At 51.0% G+C, this 20,503-nt stretch overlaps 1 protein-coding gene across 1 annotated transcript in view; it reads left to right on the top strand.

The window, feature by feature from the left end:
• Positions 1-1,759: 1,759 nt before the first annotated feature.
• The window catches only part of LOC118378485 (N-acetylglucosamine-1-phosphotransferase subunits alpha/beta-like), a 29,576-nt gene continuing 10,832 nt past the window's right edge, over positions 1,760-20,503 (top strand). Inside the window, exons 1-13 of the mRNA XM_052492346.1 lie at positions 1,760-1,885; positions 3,156-3,824; positions 3,920-4,005; positions 4,159-4,278; positions 4,652-4,702; positions 5,181-5,383; positions 5,536-5,600; positions 5,803-5,937; positions 17,148-17,309; positions 17,616-17,795; positions 17,942-18,112; positions 19,721-19,844; positions 19,971-20,168. Coding sequence (XP_052348306.1) covers positions 3,693-3,824; positions 3,920-4,005; positions 4,159-4,278; positions 4,652-4,702; positions 5,181-5,383; positions 5,536-5,600; positions 5,803-5,937; positions 17,148-17,309; positions 17,616-17,795; positions 17,942-18,112; positions 19,721-19,844; positions 19,971-20,168 — 1,627 coding nt within the window. The 5' untranslated portion in view covers positions 1,760-1,885; positions 3,156-3,692. The remainder of the gene's footprint in view (positions 1,886-3,155; positions 3,825-3,919; positions 4,006-4,158; positions 4,279-4,651; positions 4,703-5,180; positions 5,384-5,535; positions 5,601-5,802; positions 5,938-17,147; positions 17,310-17,615; positions 17,796-17,941; positions 18,113-19,720; positions 19,845-19,970; positions 20,169-20,503) is intronic.

The following is a 20,503-nucleotide window of genomic DNA, read 5'->3' as shown; positions in this document are numbered from 1 at the left end:
GAGATGGGTCTTCAACACTTTTTTTCTGTCTCTTTAGACAATCTTCTGCAAACTCCATAGCCCTGTTCAGTCTGAGCCAATATTCAAATGGTTGTTCATCAGTCAGAGGTAATGTGGCATAAAAGTCAGCAAGGGGCATGCTTGAAAAAACAGCGTCACTAAAATGTTGTTTCAGTATGTCAAAGATGGGACTCGGGCCTTTAGATAAATCAATGGAGGGATTGCTGCGTATGCCAACTTTAACAACATCGCGGGCCCTTCCCATAAGCCTGCCCATAACCTCAACTGCTTGGTCCATCACAGACACGCCCCTCTTACGCATGTAAACCATGACCATATCCTCCCACTCATGCACTGTGCAGTTTTCAGAGCCATCCCCCCGAAAATACACCGGTTCCCTGATACCAGACTTCAATACCAGGTTCAGGCCTGACACATCAATACCCCTCGAGCTGCATACACTCCCCATAACATTGTCCCCAACATGTCCAGCAATTGCCTTTGACTCCAAACAGGAGGCAATGTTCTCCCCAATGGAATGACCAATCTGCTGTACTATGTCTGCTATGAAATCCATGGAGACCTCCCCACTCCCTGTATTTGGCAAACCTCTTTCATACACATCCTTGGGCGTGTCCATGGATAAACTATCATCAAAACCCTCCAGTTTGGGCATAGGTGTAGAAGCAACTGGAATTTTGGCTGAACCCCTACCCACAGATGGTGACAGATTAAATGACAGGAAACCCCTACCTCTCCCAACACCTTCCATTTTAACAATGGGAAATCAACACCCTAATGAAAATGTAAACAGCAAAACATGTATAAATATATCACCTAAATCTCACCTATATCTAGTACACTGGTAAAACTCACCCTACTTATATCAGATATACATCAGAATTGCAAATAAACAAGTAACACAAAAGTTATCCTTTGTCTGTGAAGACCCTCAGAGAGAAATTATCAATTGCAATAATAAAACGTTCTAGTGGCGCCATCTTGTGGCGAAATGCGATATCGCCAAACTGCACCAGCAACGTCTTATCTGATTCTTCAACAGCAACCACGGCGAAGTTCTGGGATGGAAATCCAACGACGGATGATCCGATCCAGAAGAACAGTCACGGCACCACTGTAACAGTACTCTTCTGGCGTTGTGTACATCAGTCATCGACACGGAACTCCAATATGTAGCACCAATCATGTAGCTTTATTCTGATAAGAACGACACAAGATTGCACGTCATGCAATGCCCGTCTCACCATCCAACTCTGCACTCACGCACTGTACAAAATATATGAACCCCCCCCACCAGACACAGTAAGTTGCTAGCTAATACTGGCGTGAATTCTCTACAACAAAATGCACAACAAATATTCTCCAAAAACCCCTGCATCTTATGTGTGATGTTTGAATAACATTTACAAACTATTTGATATAAATTGTACATTTAAATAATCACTTGAGAGCATAAAATCACTTTTGACGTACGGTGCTTTGCAACCAACAACCTACCGCTGGTTTGGTGCTTGTTCACTGGGACGATTCTAACTGGAACATCCCCCCTCGTAAGCAAGCTACGCAAACCAGCCAATAAGATGCCATGTTGAGTAGGCGAAGGCAAGACAAACTCAAACCAAAAACCCATTGGCTTAACAATAAAGTGGCAAGGGGAATCACCAATATAACCCTGTTACACTAGTGGCAGACTCCACTATGCTGGCAGGCTGGCTAATAGCCTGCTGCCTGGCCTGCACCCTATTTTATTGTGGAGCTAGAGGAGTTAGAGCCCTGTCTATGTTGGCAGATAAGATGAGAGCACCCCTCCAGCTAGGATGGAGTCCGTCACTCCTCAGCAGGTCAGGCTTGGTCCTGTTTGTGGGTGAGTCCCAGAAAGAGGGCCAATTATCTACAAATTCTATCTTTCGGGAGGGGCAGAAAACAGTTTTCAACCAGCGATTGAGTTGTGAGACTCTGCTGTAGAGCTCATCACTCCCCCTAACTGGGAGGGGGGCAGAGAAAATTACTCGATGCCGACACATCTTTCTAGCTGATATGCACGCAGAAGCTATGTTGCGCTTGGTGATCTCTGACTGTTTCATCCTAACATCGTTGGTGCCGACGTGGATAACAATATCTCTATACTCTCTACACTCGCCAGTTTTAGCTTTAGCCAGCACCATCTTCAGATTAGCCTTAACGTCGGTAGCCCTGCCCCCTGGTAAACAGTGTATGATCGCTGGATGATTCGCTTTAAGTCTAATACTGCGGGTAATGGAGTCGCCAATGACTAGAGTTTTCAATTTGTCAGAGCTAATGGTGGGAAGCTTCGGCGTCTCAGACCCCGTAACGGGAGGAGTAGAGACCAGAGAAGACTCGGCCTCTGACACCGACCCGCTGCTTAATGGGGAAAACCGGTTGAAAGTTTCTGTCGGCTGATTGAGCGACACCGGTTGAGCGTTCCTACAGCATTTCCTTCCAGAAACCGTGAGAAAGTTGTCCGGCTGCGGGGACTGTGCCAGGGGATTTATACTACTATCTGTACTTACTGGTGGCACAGACGCTGTTTCATCCGTTCCTACACTGAAATATATCTGAACAATATGTGGATAGAATAGTATCTGTACAGCACTAGTTGAATAGGATTGCATTGACTATAATGCAGTATATACAGTACATATGAAATGGGTAGAACAGTGTGTAAACATTATTAAAGTGAACAGTGTTCCATTATTAAAGTGACCAGTATTCCATTATTAAAGTGACCAGTATTCCATTATTAAAGTGACCAGTATTCCATTATTAAAGTGACCAGTATTCCATTATTAAAGTGAACAGTATTCCATTATTAAAGTGACCAGTGTTCCATGTCTATGTACATAGGGCCGCAACCTCTAAGGTGCAGAGTTGAGTAACTGGGTGGTAGCCAGCTAGTAACCGTGACTAAGTTCAGGCCAGGGTAGTGGGTGGAGGCCAGCTTGTGATGGTTATTTAACAGTCTGATGGCCTTGAGATAGAAGCTATGTTTCATTCTCTCAGTCCCAGCTTTGATGCACCTGTACTGAACTCGCTGGATGATAGCTGGGTGAACAGGCCATGGCTTGGGTGGCTGAGGTCCTTAATGATCTTCTTGACCTTTGTGTTGTTGACAGAATCAGCAGCATACCATCCTGCATCCCACAGCTGGCTTGCCTCTGAAGCGAAGCAGGGTTGGTCCTGAATGGGAGACCAGATGCTGCTTGAAGTGGTGTTGGAGGGCCAGTAGGATGCACTCTTTCCTTTGTCTAAAAAAATATTCCAATGCTAGGTGTCCTGGCTCTAAATTCTCCTCTCTAGCCCTCATACCACCATGGCCACCTAATCAATTTCAATTGGCTCATTCATCCCCCCTCCTCTCCCCTGTATAGGACACACCACGCTAAATGTAGAGCACAACTCCTCCTAGTCGATAGAGGGCGGTAGTGAGTTGTTTTCTTAAAGCAGCACCCGGAACATTTGAGACAAGGCGCACATCACACATCACCATAAAGGAAGTGCAATGGTTGGTCATATGTTTTGACAGTTTTTGCTAGTTGTCATGTGACAAAGAAGACGTCGTTCGTTTTGTAGTGTTTATTTTATATTAACATCCGATATGCTCCTGCGTCTTCGGTGAATGACTGAAGAGATATGGATTGCAAAGGAGAACCATGGTGATAATCAATTCAGTACTGAAACTCTTGCAGAGACAGACCTACACCTGTCTGTCCCATCGCTATGGACTGTACCTCTGCTTTGGAGGGATAGTCCTCATGATCATCTCTGCCTTCCAGTTTGGAGAAGTAAGTAGCCTAGTTAGCTAACAAGCTAACCCTTGTCAAACGCAATGATGCAGCAGTTAACTTATCCCTCTCTCTCTCTCTCTCTTTGTGTGTAGGTGGTGGTAGAGTGGAGTAGGGATCAGTACCATGTACTGTTTGACTCGTATAGAGACAATGTAGCTGGGAAATCATTCCAGACTCGGTGAGAAACCCTCCCTGCCCAAGTGCTATCAGGGATACACTACAGGGATAACCAGTGTTAAACTGTATCAATTCACTATTCCAAATGATGCTTTTGTCTGTCTACTGATTTGAAATGGATGTGTATCTTCTCTATGGTGTTGTGCCGCTGTAGGCTGTGCCAGCCCATGCCCATAGATGTGGTGTACACCTGGGTGAATGGCACGGACACCGACCTGATGAAGCAGCTACGTGGTGTGAGAGAGCAGCTGGAGGAAGAGCAGAGAACATTGCGGTACTTCACATGGTCACAGAGACTTCAGTGACACTTCACACACATTAGGCTACACAAATAGTATTACGTGAATGCACGCTGAACATATTTGTTTTGGATAGCGAGAGGGTTCACTGAGTGTTCTGAGAGGCGGTCATTAGCCCGTTGAGGAAGCGAGTACTTCTTCACATTACATGATTACTGTGATTTAATCATTCCCATTCATCCTGTTGTGAAGACTAGGGGACACCAAATAAGTAGTTACTTAATATTGCCAGAGGGAGATTCTGTTCGCTCAAAGGTCGATTGTCAATCACAATACTAGAACATTCCCCAACAGCACATTCCATGCGTTAACGGATCAGTTGACTTTCTGGACTGTTTCTCACCATAGGGAACGGCTGGGGAAGAATGCAAGTGATCCGACTGAATTGCCAAAGGACAGGTGAGTGACAAGATAGAAACACCTGTACTTTACTGTAGATTTACTGTGGTTTTCACACATTCTTTACATATCTAGCTCAATATGGATGCTTCCAAACTCTAAGGGCAGGGAGCTGATGAAGCACCATCTTATTGAGACACAAACTGCGGTCGTCTTAGATCAATGGTTTTGACATTTCCTGTTTCTCGCTCAACTAAGTGTTTGGGAGAGAGGGTCTCAGTGTAGTCGACCAATCTGCAACAACAGTTGGCTTCTGACCACAGACATTAAGGCGTGAGATGCAACCACAGCACAAAGGAAGCCTTGTGCAAGGGGTGCAAATTGCAGCAAGACTGAGTGGGGTTTTTCACAAGCCATAGTGGTTTGGTAGAAGTAGAGATGTTGGATTGGCGTTGTTGACACCATCTTGGTGTTTTGTGACCTTTTTGTGACTGTTTTATCTCCCTCTTTCTCCTTATACGTCTGTTTCTGTTTGCAGCGTGAAGCTAGAATGTCTGCTGTCCCATTGTATCATAGCGCCCATGCTCGCCCTTGACCCGGCTCTGCCAGGCAACGTCACTCTGAAGGAGCTGCCGTCGCTCTCGCCCTCCTTCTCCACCGCCAAGCTGCTGCTGCAGGTGGCCAAGCCCCTCCACCCCTCCAACACGGTGTCTGTGGTCGTCTTTCACTCCCAGGCTGATGGTAAAAGAGTCATTGAAACTAACACTCCTAACTGGCACTCGACACACATGCTATTTCAGTTCACAGTTCTGCTACCCACTCAGTACGAGAGCACCAATCATGTCACCACAGCAAAGTCTCTCTCTGTCTCTTCTCCCCCCTCCCTCCCATAGCGGACAAGGCCTACTCAGACGCTCCCCGTGAGGCTCTGAAGCGCTCGGTCTCTAGATGTTACCTGGTGAGTTACCTGACTCTGTATGCTATTAGAAGTACTGTTGCACCAGGCGCAATCAACACTTCCGAGACCTTTCTGATTCCAGCACAATTATATGATTGAGCATTTACCCCAATTGAATACACTGGTCCTTAAGGATGAATAAGCAAATGGACACACGGTCATGTGGTAACGATAAGGTACTGTGCTGTTGTTCCTCCTGTAGACCACAGACAAGGAAGCACCGGGTCTGGTCCGCATGCAGAGCCTGGCCTACCTCAGTGGCTTCCCAGCATCCTTCAAGGAGACCGAGCAGCTCCGAGTCAAACTGCCATCTGTTGTCACTGGCAAGATCAAGCAGGTAAGACTAACCTGGATGGAAAAAGGAAAACAAATGGCATAATCTAGCAGGAAAACACAGTGCTAAGTCAAATACTGTATTTATTTTAGACAGGGAGAAGGTATCTGTTATTTCACTAGAGGGCAGTGTTTGACATGATAGTATGCCATTTTATCATATGAACACGTTTGTTGTTTTCTTAACCAGGCACAGATATGCTACAATGTATTTTATGTACATTTAATGAGAAATGCAGATTTTTAGGAAAAAATATACAATTCCAGGACAAATTAATATAATATGTAACTATATTCATATAGCCACAAGATGTCACCCTTGCTGTACCTCAGAATCATGACGTGAAAGATGGGCTAGTCATTGCCGTGCTCCAACCGTTGGTATATCAGACAGGATCAAGACAGAATCTATTGTGTTCAAACTGAACACGGACACTGTCTGTCTGCCATAACCACAGACCTTAAACAATATAATTATACCGGATTAAATAAGTAATAACACTTCAGCAGACGAGGTCTCCATCTATTTTAAGTTATTATGGTAGTAAAGAGCCCAGGTTTAGTTTGGCCACGGGTTGTCTATCTAATTATTTTCTCTAATCAGAACTGAAATGTTTCGGGAGGGCGAATGCCAGTAACAAGCCAGAATACTCTTGAGATAATCAAAGAAAAAAATCCAGTCATAGTTTACAATAAATAACTGTACTGTAGTTCTGTCTCACCGCAGGCATTGATACAGGCTATTACAAAGCTACACAGAGTGTACAAAACATTAGGAACACCTTCCAAATATTGTGTTGCCCTCAGAACAGCCTATTAGTCAGGGCATGGACTCCACATGGACTCAAGTTGGATGGATGTCCTTTGGGTGGTGGACTATTGTTGATATAAACGGGAAACTGTTTTAGTGTGAAACACGCAGCAGCGTTGCATTACTTGACACACTCAAACCGGTGTGCCCGGTACCTGCTACCATACCCTGTTCATAGGCACTTAAATATTTTGTCTTGCCTATTCAATATCTCAATTGTCTCAAGGCTTAAAAATCCTTCTTTAAACTGTCTTCTCCCGTTCATCTACACTACAATAGAAAGTGTCTGTGATCTGCAGACTCCTGACTACAGTGAGCCCTCCTTATCATCCTACTGGCTCTCCTTCTCTGTCTCTGTCTCTCTCTCTGTCTCTCTCGTCGGGGGTCATGTGATAACAGAAGGGTATTAGGGTTTCACCCCATCTTGGAGAGCGGCCATGGGGTGGTTCCAGACAGCACACTGAAAGGTCACCAGGATTTTACTGACCTTCCCTTCTCTATTTCCCCCCTCCCCCTGTTTTATCTTTCTATTCTACCCACTCACCCCCTCTGTCTCACATAGACCTTTCTACAGCCCCACAGGTGAGGTAGCCTTTATAAGCAGAGTGTATGGTGACAGGAGGTTCAGGAAGGCAGGAGCAGTGGGGGGGGGTCCATCCATCTGTCAGTAGCACAATGCAGGGATCCAGTTTCAGAGAGGGGCAGAGAGAGAGGCGCAGAGAATGCGGAGAGGGGGAGAGAGAATGCAGAGAGACGGGGGAGAAAGAATGCAGAGACACGGTGGGAGGGGGGAGAGAGAATGTAGAGAGAGATGGCGAGGGGGCGACATGAGGGAAGGGGGAGAGAATGCAGAGGGGGAGAGAGGCGGCGATGGGGGAGACACGGGGAGAGAATGCAGAGGGGGAGAGAGGCGGCGACGGGGGAGACACGGGGGAAGGGGGAGAGAATGCAGAGGGGGGAGAGAGGCGGCGAGGGGGGGAGACACGGGGGAAGGGGAGAGAATGCAGAGGCGGCGAGGGGGAGAGAGGCGCGAGGGGGGAGAGAGGCGGCGAGGGGGTGGAGAGACACAGGGAAAGAGGGAGAGAATACAGAGAGAGGGGGTGGAGAGCAGAGAGACTGCGATGGGGGAGAGACATGGTGGGACGGGGAGAGAATGCAGAGAGAGACGGCCAGAGGGGGTGGAGAGCAGAGAGACGGCCAGAGGGGGTGGAGAGCAGAGAGACGGCCAGAGGGGGTGGAGAGCAGGGAGACGGCCAGAGGGGGTGGAGAGCAGAGAGACGGCCAGAGGGGGTGGAGAGCAGAGAGACGGCCAGAGGGGGTGGAGAGCAGAGAGACGGCCAGAGGGGGTGGAGAGCAGAGAGACGGCCAGAGGGGGTGGAGAGCAGAGAGACGGCCAGAGGGGGTGGAGAGCAGGGAGACGGCCAGAGGGGGTGGAGAGCAGAGAGACGGCCAGAGGGGGTGGAGAGCAGGGAGACGGCCAGAGGGGGTGGAGAGCAGGGAGACGGCCAGAGGGGGTGGAGAGCAGAGAGACGGCCAGAGGGGGTGGAGAGGGTACATATTGTTGTTTTATTCCTTTTGCTTATTTTCTGAATAACTGTAAGATGTCAATATTGTGTCGTTCCTGGAAGCTGTTGCCGGAGTGATAACCAAAAGGGGGGAGAGGGAGGGAGACTGCGGGGAAGGGGAGCAGAGACACGGGGGGGGAGAATGCAGAGACACGGAGGGGGGGAGAATGCAGAGACACGGAGGGGGGGAGAATGCAGAGACACTGAGGGGAGGAGAATGCGGAGACACTGAGGGGGGGTGAATGCAGAGACACGGAGGGGGGGAGAATGCGGCGACATGGGGGAGAATTTGGAGACACGGAGAGGGGGGAGAATGCAGCGACACGGAGGGGGTGAATGCAGAGACACGGAGAGGGGGAGAATGCGGCGACACGGGGGAGAATTTGGAGACACGGAGAGGGGGAGAATGCGCGACACGGGGAGAATTTGGAGACACGGAGAGGGGGGAGAATGCGGCGACACGGAGGGGGGGAGAATGCGGAGACTCGGAGGGGGAGGAGAATGCGGAGACACGGAGGGGGGAGAATGCGGAGACACGGATGGGGCGTAGAATGCGGAGACACGGATGGGGGGAGAATGCGGAGACACGGAGGGGGAGAATGCGGAGACACGGAGGGGGGAGAATGCGGAGACACGGAGGGGGAGAATGCGGAGACACGGATGGGGCGTAGAATGCGGAGACACGGACGGGGCGAGAATGCGGAGACACGGACGGGGCGAGAATGCGGAGACACGGAGGGGAGGAGAATGCGGAGACACGGAGGGGAGGAGAATGCGGAGACACGGAGGGGGGAGAATGCGGAGACACGGAGGGGGAGAATGCGGAGACACGGAGGGGAGGAGAATGCGGAGACACGGAGGGGGGGAGAATGCGGAGACACGGAGGGGAGGAGAATGCGGAGACACGGAGGGGAGGAGAATGCGGAGACACGGAGGGGAGGAGAATGCGGAGACACGGAGGGGAGGAGAATGCGGAGACACGGAGGGGAGGAGAATGCGGAGACACGGAGGGGAGGAGAATGCGGCGACACGGAGGGGGGAGAATGCGGCGACACGGATGGGGCGGAGAATGCGGAGACACGGAGGGCGGAGAATGCGGAGACACGGAGGGGGGAGAATGCGGCGACACGGAGGGGGGAGAATGCGGCGACACGGAGGGGGGAGAATGCGGCGACACGGAGGGGGGAGAATGCGGCGACACGGATGGGGCGGAGAATGCGGAGACACGGATGGGGCGGAGAATGCGGAGACACGGAGGGCGGAGAATGCGGAGACACGGAGGGGGAGAATGCGGCGACACGGAGGGGGAGAATGCGGCGACACGGATGGGGCGGAGAATGCGGAGACACGGATGGGGCGGAGACACGGATGGGGCGGAGAATGCGGAGACACGGAGGGGGGAGAATGCGGAGACATGGGGGGAGAATGCGGAGACACGGAGGGGGAGAATGCGGAGACACGGAGGGGGAGAATGCGGAGACATGGAGGGGGGGAGAATGCGGAGACACGGAGGGGGGAAAATGCGGAGACACGGAGGGGGGGAGAATGCGGAGACACTGAGGGGGGAGATTGCGGCGACACGGAGGGGAGGAGAATGCGGCGACACGGAGGGGAGGAGAATGCGGCGACACGGAGGGGGCGGAGAATGCGGAGACACGGATGGGGCGGAGAATGCGGAGACACGGATGGGGCGGAGACACGGATGGGGCGGAGAATGCGGAGACACGGAGGGGGGAGAATGCGGAGACACGGAGGGGGAGATTGCGGAGACACGGAGGGGGAGATTGCGGAGACACGGAGGGGGGAGAATGTGGCGACACGGAGGGGGAGAATGCGCGATACGGAGGGGGGAGAATGCGGCGATACGGAGGGGGGAGAATGCGGAGACACGGATGGGGCGGAGAATGCGGAGACACGGATGGGGCGGAGACATGGATGGGGCGGAGAATGCGGAGACACGGAGGGGGAGAATGCGGAGACACGGAGGGGGAGAATGCGGAGACACGGAGGGGGAGAATGCGGAGACACGGACGGGGAGAATGCGGAGACACGGACGGGGGAGAATGCGGCGACACGGATTGGGCGAGAATGCGGCGACACGGAGGGGGGAATGCGGCGACACGGAGGGGGGAGAATGCGGCGACACGGAGGGGGAGAATGCGGCGACACGGAGGGGGAGAATGCGGCGACACGGAGGGCGAGAGAATGCGGCGAAACACGGAGGGGGCGAGAATGCGGCGAAACACGGAGGGGGCGAGAATGCGGCGAAACACGGAGGGGGCGAGAATGCGGCGACACGGAGGGGGCGAGAATGCGGCGACACGGAGGGGGCGAGAATGCGGCGAAACACGGAGGGGCGAGAATGCGGCGAAACACGGAGGGGGCGAGAATGCGGCGACACGGAGGGGGCGAGAATGCGGCGACACGGAGGGGGCGAGAATGCGGCGACACGGAGGGGGCGAGAATGCGGAGACACGGAGGGGGGGAGAAATGCGGAGACACGGAGGGGGGGAGAATGCGGAGACACGGAGGGGGCGAGAATGCGGAGACACGGAGGGGGGGAGAATGCGGAGACACGGAGGGGGGGGAGAATGCAGAGACACGGAGGGGGAGACTACAGAGGAAGGGAGAATGTGGAGACACGGAGGGGGGGAGAATGCGGAGACACGGAGGGAGGGAGAATGCGGAGACACGGAGGGGAGGAGAATGCGGAGACACGGAGGGAGGGAGAATGCGGAGACACTGAGGGGAGGAGAATGCGGAGACACTGAGGGGAGGAGAATGCGGAGACACGGACGGGGGGAGAATGCGGAGACACGGAGGGAGGGAGAATGCGGAGACACGGAGGGGAGGAGAATGCGGAGACACGGAGGGAGGGAGAATGTGGAGACACGGAGGGAGGGAGAATGCGGAGACACTGAGGGGAGGAGAATGCGGAGACACGGACGGGGGAGAATGCGGAGACACGGAGGGAGGGAGAATGCGGAGACACGGAGGGGAGGAGAATGCGGAGACACGGAGGGGGGGAGAATGCGGAGACACGAAGGGGAGGAGAATGCGGAGACACGGAGGGGAGGAGAATGTGGAGACACGGAGGGGGGGAGAATGCGGAGACACGAAGGGGAGGAGAATGTGGAGACACGGAGGGGGGGAGAATGCGGAGACACGAAGGGGAGGAGAATGCGGAGACACTGAGGGGAGGAGAATGCGGAGACACGGACGGGGAGAATGCGGAGACTACAGAGGAAGGGAGAATGTGGAGACACGGAGGGGGGGAGAATGCGGAGACACGGAGGGGAGGAGAATGCGGAGACACGGAGGGGAGGAGAATGCGGAGACACTGAGGGGAGGAGAATGCGGAGACACTGAGGGGAGGAGAATGCGGAGACACGGAGGGAGAATGGAGAGACACGGAGGGAGGGAGAATGCGGAGACACTGAGGGAGAGAGAATGCGGAGACCCTGAGGGAGGGAGAATGCGGAAACACGGAGGGAGGGAGAATGCGGAAACACGGAGGGAGGGAGACTGCGGAGGGAGGGAGAATGCGGAGACACGGAGGGAGGGAGAATGCGGAAACACGGAGGGAGGGAGACTGCGGAGGGAGGGAGAATGCGGAGACATGGAGGGGAGGAGAATGCGGAGACACGGAGGGAGAATGCAGAGACACCGATGGAGGGAGAATGCGGAGACACTGAGGGAGGGAGACTGCGGAGACACGGAGGGAGGGAGACTGCGGAGACACGGAGGGAGGGAGAATGCGGAGACACGGGAGGGAGACTGCGGAGGGAGGGAGACTATGGAGGGAGGGAGAATGCAGAGACACGGAGGGAGGGAGAATGCTGAGACACTGAGGGAGGGAGACTGCGGAGACACGGAGGGAGGGAGACTGCGGAGACTGCGGAGACACGGAGGGGAGGAGAATGCGGAGACACTGAGGGGAGGAGAATGCGGAGACACGGAGGGAGAATGGAGAGACACGGAGGGAGGGAGACTGCGGAGACACGGAGGGAGGGAGACTGCGGAGGGAGGGAGACTATGGAGGGAGGGAGAATGCGGAGACCCTGAGGGAGGGAGAATGCGGAGACACTGAGGGAGGGAGACTGCGGAGACACTGAGGGGAGGAGAATGCGGAGACACGGAGGGAGGGAGACTGCGGAGACACTGAGGGAGGGAGACTGCGGAGACACGGAGGGAGGGAGACTGCGGAGGGAGGGAGACTGGAGGGAGGGAGAATGCAGAGACACGGAGGGAGGGAGAATGCGGAGAGACGGAGGGAGGGAGACTGCGGAGACACGGAGGGAGGGAGAATGCGGAGACACGGAGGGAGGGAGAATGCGGAGACACTGAGGGAGGGAGACTGAGGCGGGAGGGAGAATGCGGAGACACTGAGGGAGGGAGACTGAGGCGGGAGGGAGAATGCGGAGACACTGAGGGAGGGAGAATGCGGAGACACTGAGGGAGGGAGAATGCGGAGACACTGAGGGAGGGAGAATGCGGAGACACGGAGGGAGGGAGACTGTGGAGACATGGAGGGAGGGAGACTGAGGCGGGAGGGAGAATGCGGAGACACTGAGGGAGGGAGAATGCGGAGACACTGAGGGAGGGAGACTGAGGCGGGAGGGAGAATGCGGAGACACTGAGGGAGGGAGAATGCGGAGACACTGAGGGAGGGAGAATGCGGAGACACGGAGGGAGGGAGAATGCGGAGACATGGAGGGAGGGAGACTGAGGCGGGAGGGAGAATGCGGAGACACTGAGGGAGGGAGAATGCGGAGACACTGAGGGAGGGAGAATGCGGAGACACGGAGGGAGGGAGACTGTGGAGACACGGAGGGAGGGAGAATGCGGAGACACGGAGGGAGGGAGACTGTGGAGACACGGAGGGAGGGAGACTGTGGAGACACGGAGGGAGGGAGAATGCGGAGACACGGAGGGAGGGAGAATGTGGAGACACGGAGGGAGGGAGAATGCGGAGACACGGAGGGAGGGAGACTGCGGGGGGAGGGAGACTATGGAGGGAGGGGGAATGCAGAGACACGGAGGAGGAAGGGAGAATGAAGAGACGGGGTGGGGGTGAATTTAGACAGAGCGAGAGACACGGCGGGTGAGGGATAGAATGCAGAGAGACACGGAGGGGGGAGATGCCCCACAAACCCCATCTGCTCACACTGTCGCCAAGAAAATACTGCCCTCTGTTTGTGTGTTCCTCTAACTGACATGTTGTTATTAATGTATAGCTAACTTGTATAGGATAGCCTATTGTTTATGTACTCGAGGTTAGAATGTGCAGCTAGTGTGTATGTAGAGAATATACTAAAATAGTAAATCAATAGAAGCAGTAAAGTATAACGACATTAAAAGCCATGATAGTCACACAGTCGTACTATTTTGTTGTTTTATGTGTATCATTTTGAGGTATTTCAGATTTGTATTGAACAGTCAGTACGAGATAATGACCGTGGGGAAAGATGGAGAGAGATTGTATCAAAGGGAAGTAGGCTGCTGATATTGAAGACGTGCCCCAGAAGCTGACACATTATCGCTGGACAAGCCACCCCACGGGGAATTCATAGATTCCACCAAGACACATCATTTCCCCGTTCACCTCACTGGCCTTCATCATATGACTGGAATGACCCCTGGTTATATTGTAGACCAGCGTTTCCCAACTGGCGGCCCGCAAAATATTATATATATTTTGATTTATTTATTGTTGGACAGAAAATACTGTTAAAACAGCAGGAAATGAACTCCTTGTGATTTTAATTTGGGGAAACCTGTTCCCAAGCAGTCCCACTCTTAATAGAGACACGTGATCGTATACAAACGTAGGCAAGGTTTATAATAATGTTTTAGTCAAATATTACATCTGTTTGGGCTTCTTGCGATCAACTTGCAGTCTACAAATGATTTGTCACTCTGTTCTGGGCCGCCAGCCATCCTCTCGAACAAAATCAGCTGAATCTAGTTGATGATCCCTGCTGAGTTTGAGACGTGGAGGGATGATGGAACGACGATCGTATGACGTTATCAAAGCCTGACTCATTTTAGTTGTGCTAAAATATTTACTGGACTCTGGTGTGTGTTAGACTCTCGTGATACACGCAAGATTTGGTTTGGGCTACCCAGGTATATTTAGGCTTCAGCCTTTTCCTTCCGGAGCATGTGGTTCAAGGTTTTACTGTATTTGTGGTTTGTATGTATACACATCTTTGTCTCAACTGACTAATGACGTTTTTAAAAGTAATGAAGTCGTTTAAATGTCAGGAGTAGGAACAGCAGCTGGTGTTTGGATCCTCTGGTCACTATTGACATTGGCTCATGATAACGGGTACGACGAGACCTTAAATACTTCAACTAAACGCCTGCATCTTTTGACGGGCTGCTGACAGGCAGATGTGGACGAGAATGTTGATACTGCCAATGCCTTTCCTAGTAAAGCTATATAAAGCCATGTTTACTATTGTCTTTGTGTTACCGTGACATGGAGGTGTGTGTGTTTGTGCACTTGTACAGACACATGGAGCTGTGTGTTAACAGATCCTATAAAAGGGGCTAATAAAAATGGAAGTGAGATCTCCAGTTGACTGTCCTTGCCTCATCTTCAGGATTTATATAACAACAGGAGCAGAGAAAAGACTGCGAAGGCTGAGAGGGAGATCAGCAGCAGTAAGGTGTTTGGGTTCTGGCTTAGTGGTTTGTGGGTTGTCTGGAAGGCTAGGGACTAAAGAGATGAGGGAGTCGGGACAGATGGTGTTGAGAGCCAATGACTGAGATGAGACATGCACACAACGACTGAGATGACCCATGCACACAACGACTGAGATGACCCATGCACACAATGACTGAGATGACCCATGCACACAACGACTGAGATGACCCATGCACACAACGACTGAGATGACCCATGCACACAACGACTGAAATGACCCACGCACACAACGACTGAGATGACCCGCGCACACAACGACTGAGATGATCCATGCACACAACGACTGAGATGACCCATGCACACAACAACTGAGATGACCCATGCACACAACGACTGAGATGACCCATGCACACAACGACTGAGATGACCCATGCACACAACGACTGAGATGACCCATGCACACAACGACTGAGATGACCCATGCACACAACGACTGAGATGACCCATGCACACAACGACTGAGATGACCCATGCACACAACGACATAGATGACCCATGCACACAACGACTGAGATGACCCATGCACACAACGACATAGATGACCCATGCACACAACGACATAGATGACCCACGCACACAACGACTGAGATGACCCATGCACACAACGACATAGATGACCCATGCACACAACGACATAGATGACCCATGCACACAACGACATAGATGACCCATGCACACAACGACATAGATGACCCATGCACACAACGACTGAGATGACCCATGCACACAACGACATAGATGACCCATGCACACAACGACATAGATGACCCATGCACACAACGACTGAGATGACCCATGCACACAACAACATAGATGACCCATGCACACAACGACATAGATGACCCATGCACACAACGACTGAGATGACCCATGCACACAACGACTGAGATGACCCATGCACACAACGACATAGATGACCCATGCACACAACGACTGAGATGACCCATGCACACAACGACATAGATGACCCATGCACACAACGACATAGATGACCCATGCACACAACGACATAGATGACCCATGCACACAACGACTGAGATGACCCATGCACACAACGACATAGATGACCCATGCACACAACGACATAGATGACCCATGCACACAACGACATAGATGACCCATGCACACAACGACATAGATGACCCATGCACACAACGACATAGATGACCCATGCACACAACGACATAGATGACCCATGCACACAACGACATAGATGACCCATGCACACAACGACTGAGATGACCCATGCACACAACGACATAGATGACCCATGCACACAACGACATAGATGACCCATGCACACAACGACTGAGATGACCCATGCACACAACGACATAGATGACCCATGCACACAACGACTGAGATGACCCATGCACACAACGACATAGATGACCCATGCACACAACGACATAGATGACCCATGCACACAACGACTGAGATGACCCATGCAAGGATACCGAGCCATGCCTTCCATTCCAACCATGAGATCAATACCAGCTCCCCCACACAGAAATTACATCACAGAATTTTCCAAGAGCCCGCCCCACTCTTTCCTTCCTTTGAACCCTGCCTCACTCACTCACTCACTCACTCACTCACTCACTCACTCACTCACTCACTCACTCACTCACTCACTCACTCACTCGTTCCCATATCCCCAGTGGCATGAATGTGGGGTATTGTTTCTTGAAGGGTACAGTAGTTGTGGTTGGTGGTGACGATTCCTCTGCTTTGATGTGGTCCATCCTTTAAACTGGCCACGGGTCAGAGGTTATAGGTCAACAAAGCAATTTGATCTTGATGAACCCAGCTCACGTTTAGCCTAGTAGCCTGTGTATGCACCCGTCATGTGGTGGCTCTGTCATCTCTGTCACACGGAATTCTTCCCTGGGACAGGAGCGGTAACCAAAGTCACAATAATGGATTTTAGGCCCAGCGCCATATAACCTTTGACATGGCCACTACGTCTAAAGTGGTTCATAAAAATATCTCTGTTTTGTTGTGTCCTTGGCTCCAAATAAAGGCTGTGATATTTAAGTTGTTTTCTCATGGCTATGCTGAGTAGCATCTGCTGTCTCTGGTGCCACACTGACATGTTTGTGTTTCTGTCTCGCTCTTTCCCATAGTTCCAGCTGTATACGGAGGCCAGTATCGCCCTGCTCCATCTGAACAGCCCTCAGGACTTTACTGACCTGACCCAGCAGGCCAAAAAGAACCTGACCCTGGACGGGAAAGAGCTGACCATCAGCGCTGCTTATCTTTTCTGGGACCTGACTGCCATCACACAGGTAGGACCTCACTCTGCTTCTGTCCCGTCGCCCACTATCTATCAGGGAAGATCAACGGTGTATGTTCAGGATAAAAAAGACGAGAGTTAGCGCTCCTAATGCAGTTCCTCTGTCCATTCATGTTGTAGTAAGTATTACTGAGTGAAACTAAATATCCTGGACTGAGAACTTCCATTGTTCTCTACCTATATGACCGTGAGGATAAAATACAATGACATGTAGTGCAAACATTTTGGATTGGTCTCTTTTCAGAGCACGGTGAAAGCATGTCTCAGGCCCCTCTGCTCTGCTCTCTGCCCCCACTAGTCCAAGCAGGACGAAGACGTCTCGGCCAGTCGATTCGAGGACAACGAGGAGCTGCGTTATTCGCTGCGTTCGGTGGAGAGACATGCCCCCTGGGTGCGGCACATCTTCATCGTGACCAATGGGCAGATCCCCTCCTGGCTGAACCTGGACAACCCCCGCGTCACTGTGGTAACACACCAGGTACACCTGAGACCTACAGTACTACTCTCACATGATTGTTGACAATAACAGAAAATAAGGGATGTTGTGACCGGAGCAGGAAGAATTCTGGGCCTTTAGTTAAGAAAAATAATCCAAGTTGCCATATGATTGTCTCTCCTGTGTAGGATGTCTTCCAGAACCACACCCACCTGCCCACCTTCAGTTCCCCTGCCATTGAGACCCACATCCACCGAATCCCAGGCCTGTCTCAGAAGTTCATCTACCTCAACGACGACGTCATGTTCGGGAAGGACGTGTGGCCTGACGACTTCTTCAGTCACTCCAAAGGACAGAAGGTCCGGGTCTAGACTTCAAGTGTTACTAGATCCATGGTCTTGAATTTAGCTCACTAGCTCAAGTTTGTGCTAATGTAGACTCTTTATCATTTCATATAAATATAACATGCAGTTGAAGCCGGACGTTTACACCTTAGCCAAATACATTTAAACTCAGTTTTTCACAATTCCTGACATTCAATCCTAGTAAAAAATCCCTGTCTTAGGTCAGTTAGAATCACCACTTTATTCTAAGAATGTGAAATGTCAGAATAATAGTAGAGAGAATTATTTATTTCAGCTTTTATTTCTTTCAGCACATTCCCAGTGGGTCAGAAGTTTACATACACTCAATTAGTATTTGGTAGCCTTGCCTTTAAATTGTTGAACTTGGGTCAAACGTTTTGGGTAGCCTTCCACAAGCTTCCCACAATAGGTTGGGTGAATTTTGGCCCATTCCTCCTGACAGAGCTGGTGTAACCGAGTCAGGTTTGTAGGCCTCCTTGCTCGCACATGCTTTGTCAGTTCTGCCCACAAATTTTCTATAGGATTGAGGTCAGGGCTTTGTGATGGCCACTCCAATACCTTGACTTTGTTGTCCTTAAGCCATTTTGCCACAACTTTGGAAGTATGCTTGGGTTCATTGTCCATTTCGAAGACCCATTTGCGACATAGCTTTACCTTCCTGACTGATGTCTTGAGATGTTGCTTCAATATATTCACATAATTTCCCTACCTCATGATACCATCTATTTTGTGAAGTGCACCAGTCCCTCCTATAGCAAAGCACCCCACAATGCTGCCACCCCCGTGCTTTACGGTTGGGATGGTGTTCTTCGGCTTGTAAGCCTCCCCCTTTTTCCTCCAAACATAATGATGGTCATTATGGCCAAACAGTTTCATTTTTGTTTCATCAGACCAGAGGATATTTCTCCAAATAGTACGATCAGTTGCAAACTGTAGTCTGGCTTTTTTTATGCCGGTTTTGGAGCAGTGGCTTCTTCCTTGCTAAGCGGCCTTTCAGGTAATGTCGATATAGGACTCGTTTTACTGTGGATATAGATACTTTTGTACCTGTTTCCTCCAGCATCTTCACAAGGTCCTTTGCTGTTGTTCTGGGATTGATTTTCACTTTTCGCACCAAAGTACGTTCATCTCTAGGAGACAGAAGACATCTCCACAGATACACCTCCAATTGATTCAAATGATGTTAATTAGCCTATCAGAAGCTTCTAAAGCCATGACATCATTTTCTGGAATTGTCCAAGCTGTTTAAAGGCTCAGTCAACTTAGTGTATGTAAACTTCTGACCCACTGGAATTGTGATACAGTGAATTATAAGTGAAATAATCTGTCTGTAAACAATTGTTGGAAAAATGACTCGTGTCATGCACAAAGTAGATATCCTAACAGACTTCCCAAAACTATAGTTTATTAACAAGAAATGTGTGGAGTGGTTGAAAAACAAGTTTTAATGACTCCAAGCTAAGTGTATGTAAACTTCCGACTTCAACTGTATCTCGCTAGCATGAGATTCGGTTATGTTTTGAGGAAAAGTTCTGTTATTTTGTATATTGTAATATTGTCTTTACATCCCTACTGTACCTCGCCTGTCCTCTCTCCCTACAGGTGTACCTCACGTGGCCGGTCCCTAACTGTGCTGAAGGTTGTCCAGGCTCCTGGATCAAAGATGGCTACTGTGACAAGGCCTGTAACAACTCCGCCTGTGACTGGGATGGTGGCGACTGCCTGGGTGACAATCTCTCCTTTATCCCTCCCTGTACCAGTCTGCCTCTTCTCCTTCTTCCCTTCTCTCCTCTGTCACAACTCGTCGTTCACTGAGCTTTCTATTCTTCCTCTTCTCCATCCCACCACACAGGATCTGGGGGCAGCCGGTTTGGGACCGGTGTGGGCGGAGTGGGTAATCAGCCCTGGCAGTTTGCAGGAGGTCTAGGTGGCATCGGGGGCGTGTCCAGCTGTAACCAAGGCTGTGCCAACTCCTGGCTGGCAGACAAGTTTTGCGACCAGGCCTGCAACGTGCTCTCCTGTGGCTTCGACGTGGGCGACTGTGGACAAGGTGAGTGTGATCTGAAGTAGGGCCAGGAGTTTTTCTTAATCACCTGACCTGGAAAAGCTTTATTTATAGCTAAAATATTGATAACTAACCCAAGATATGTGATGTGCCGTTTACAATGGGAGCAAATGACCACAGTGGGCAGAACAAGCAAAGAGGTGGGCAGTGCCAAGCACGAGCTAACCAGATCCAATTTGCGCCTTTTAACATGTATTTCAATATTTTACGTGAGGGAACGCCTACTCTGTGAAGTGCACATGTACAATAACTCAATTCGCCCTTGAGCTCCTTTTAAACAACGTAATTCTTTTTGAAACTTTGGCACAGGTTCAAATCTC

The sequence above is a fragment of the Oncorhynchus keta genome, chromosome 33 (genome assembly GCF_023373465.1).
Source record: "Oncorhynchus keta strain PuntledgeMale-10-30-2019 chromosome 33, Oket_V2, whole genome shotgun sequence".
Classification (NCBI taxonomy): domain Eukaryota; kingdom Metazoa; phylum Chordata; class Actinopteri; order Salmoniformes; family Salmonidae; genus Oncorhynchus; species Oncorhynchus keta.
This window is presented reverse-complemented; position numbering and strand designations above follow the sequence as displayed.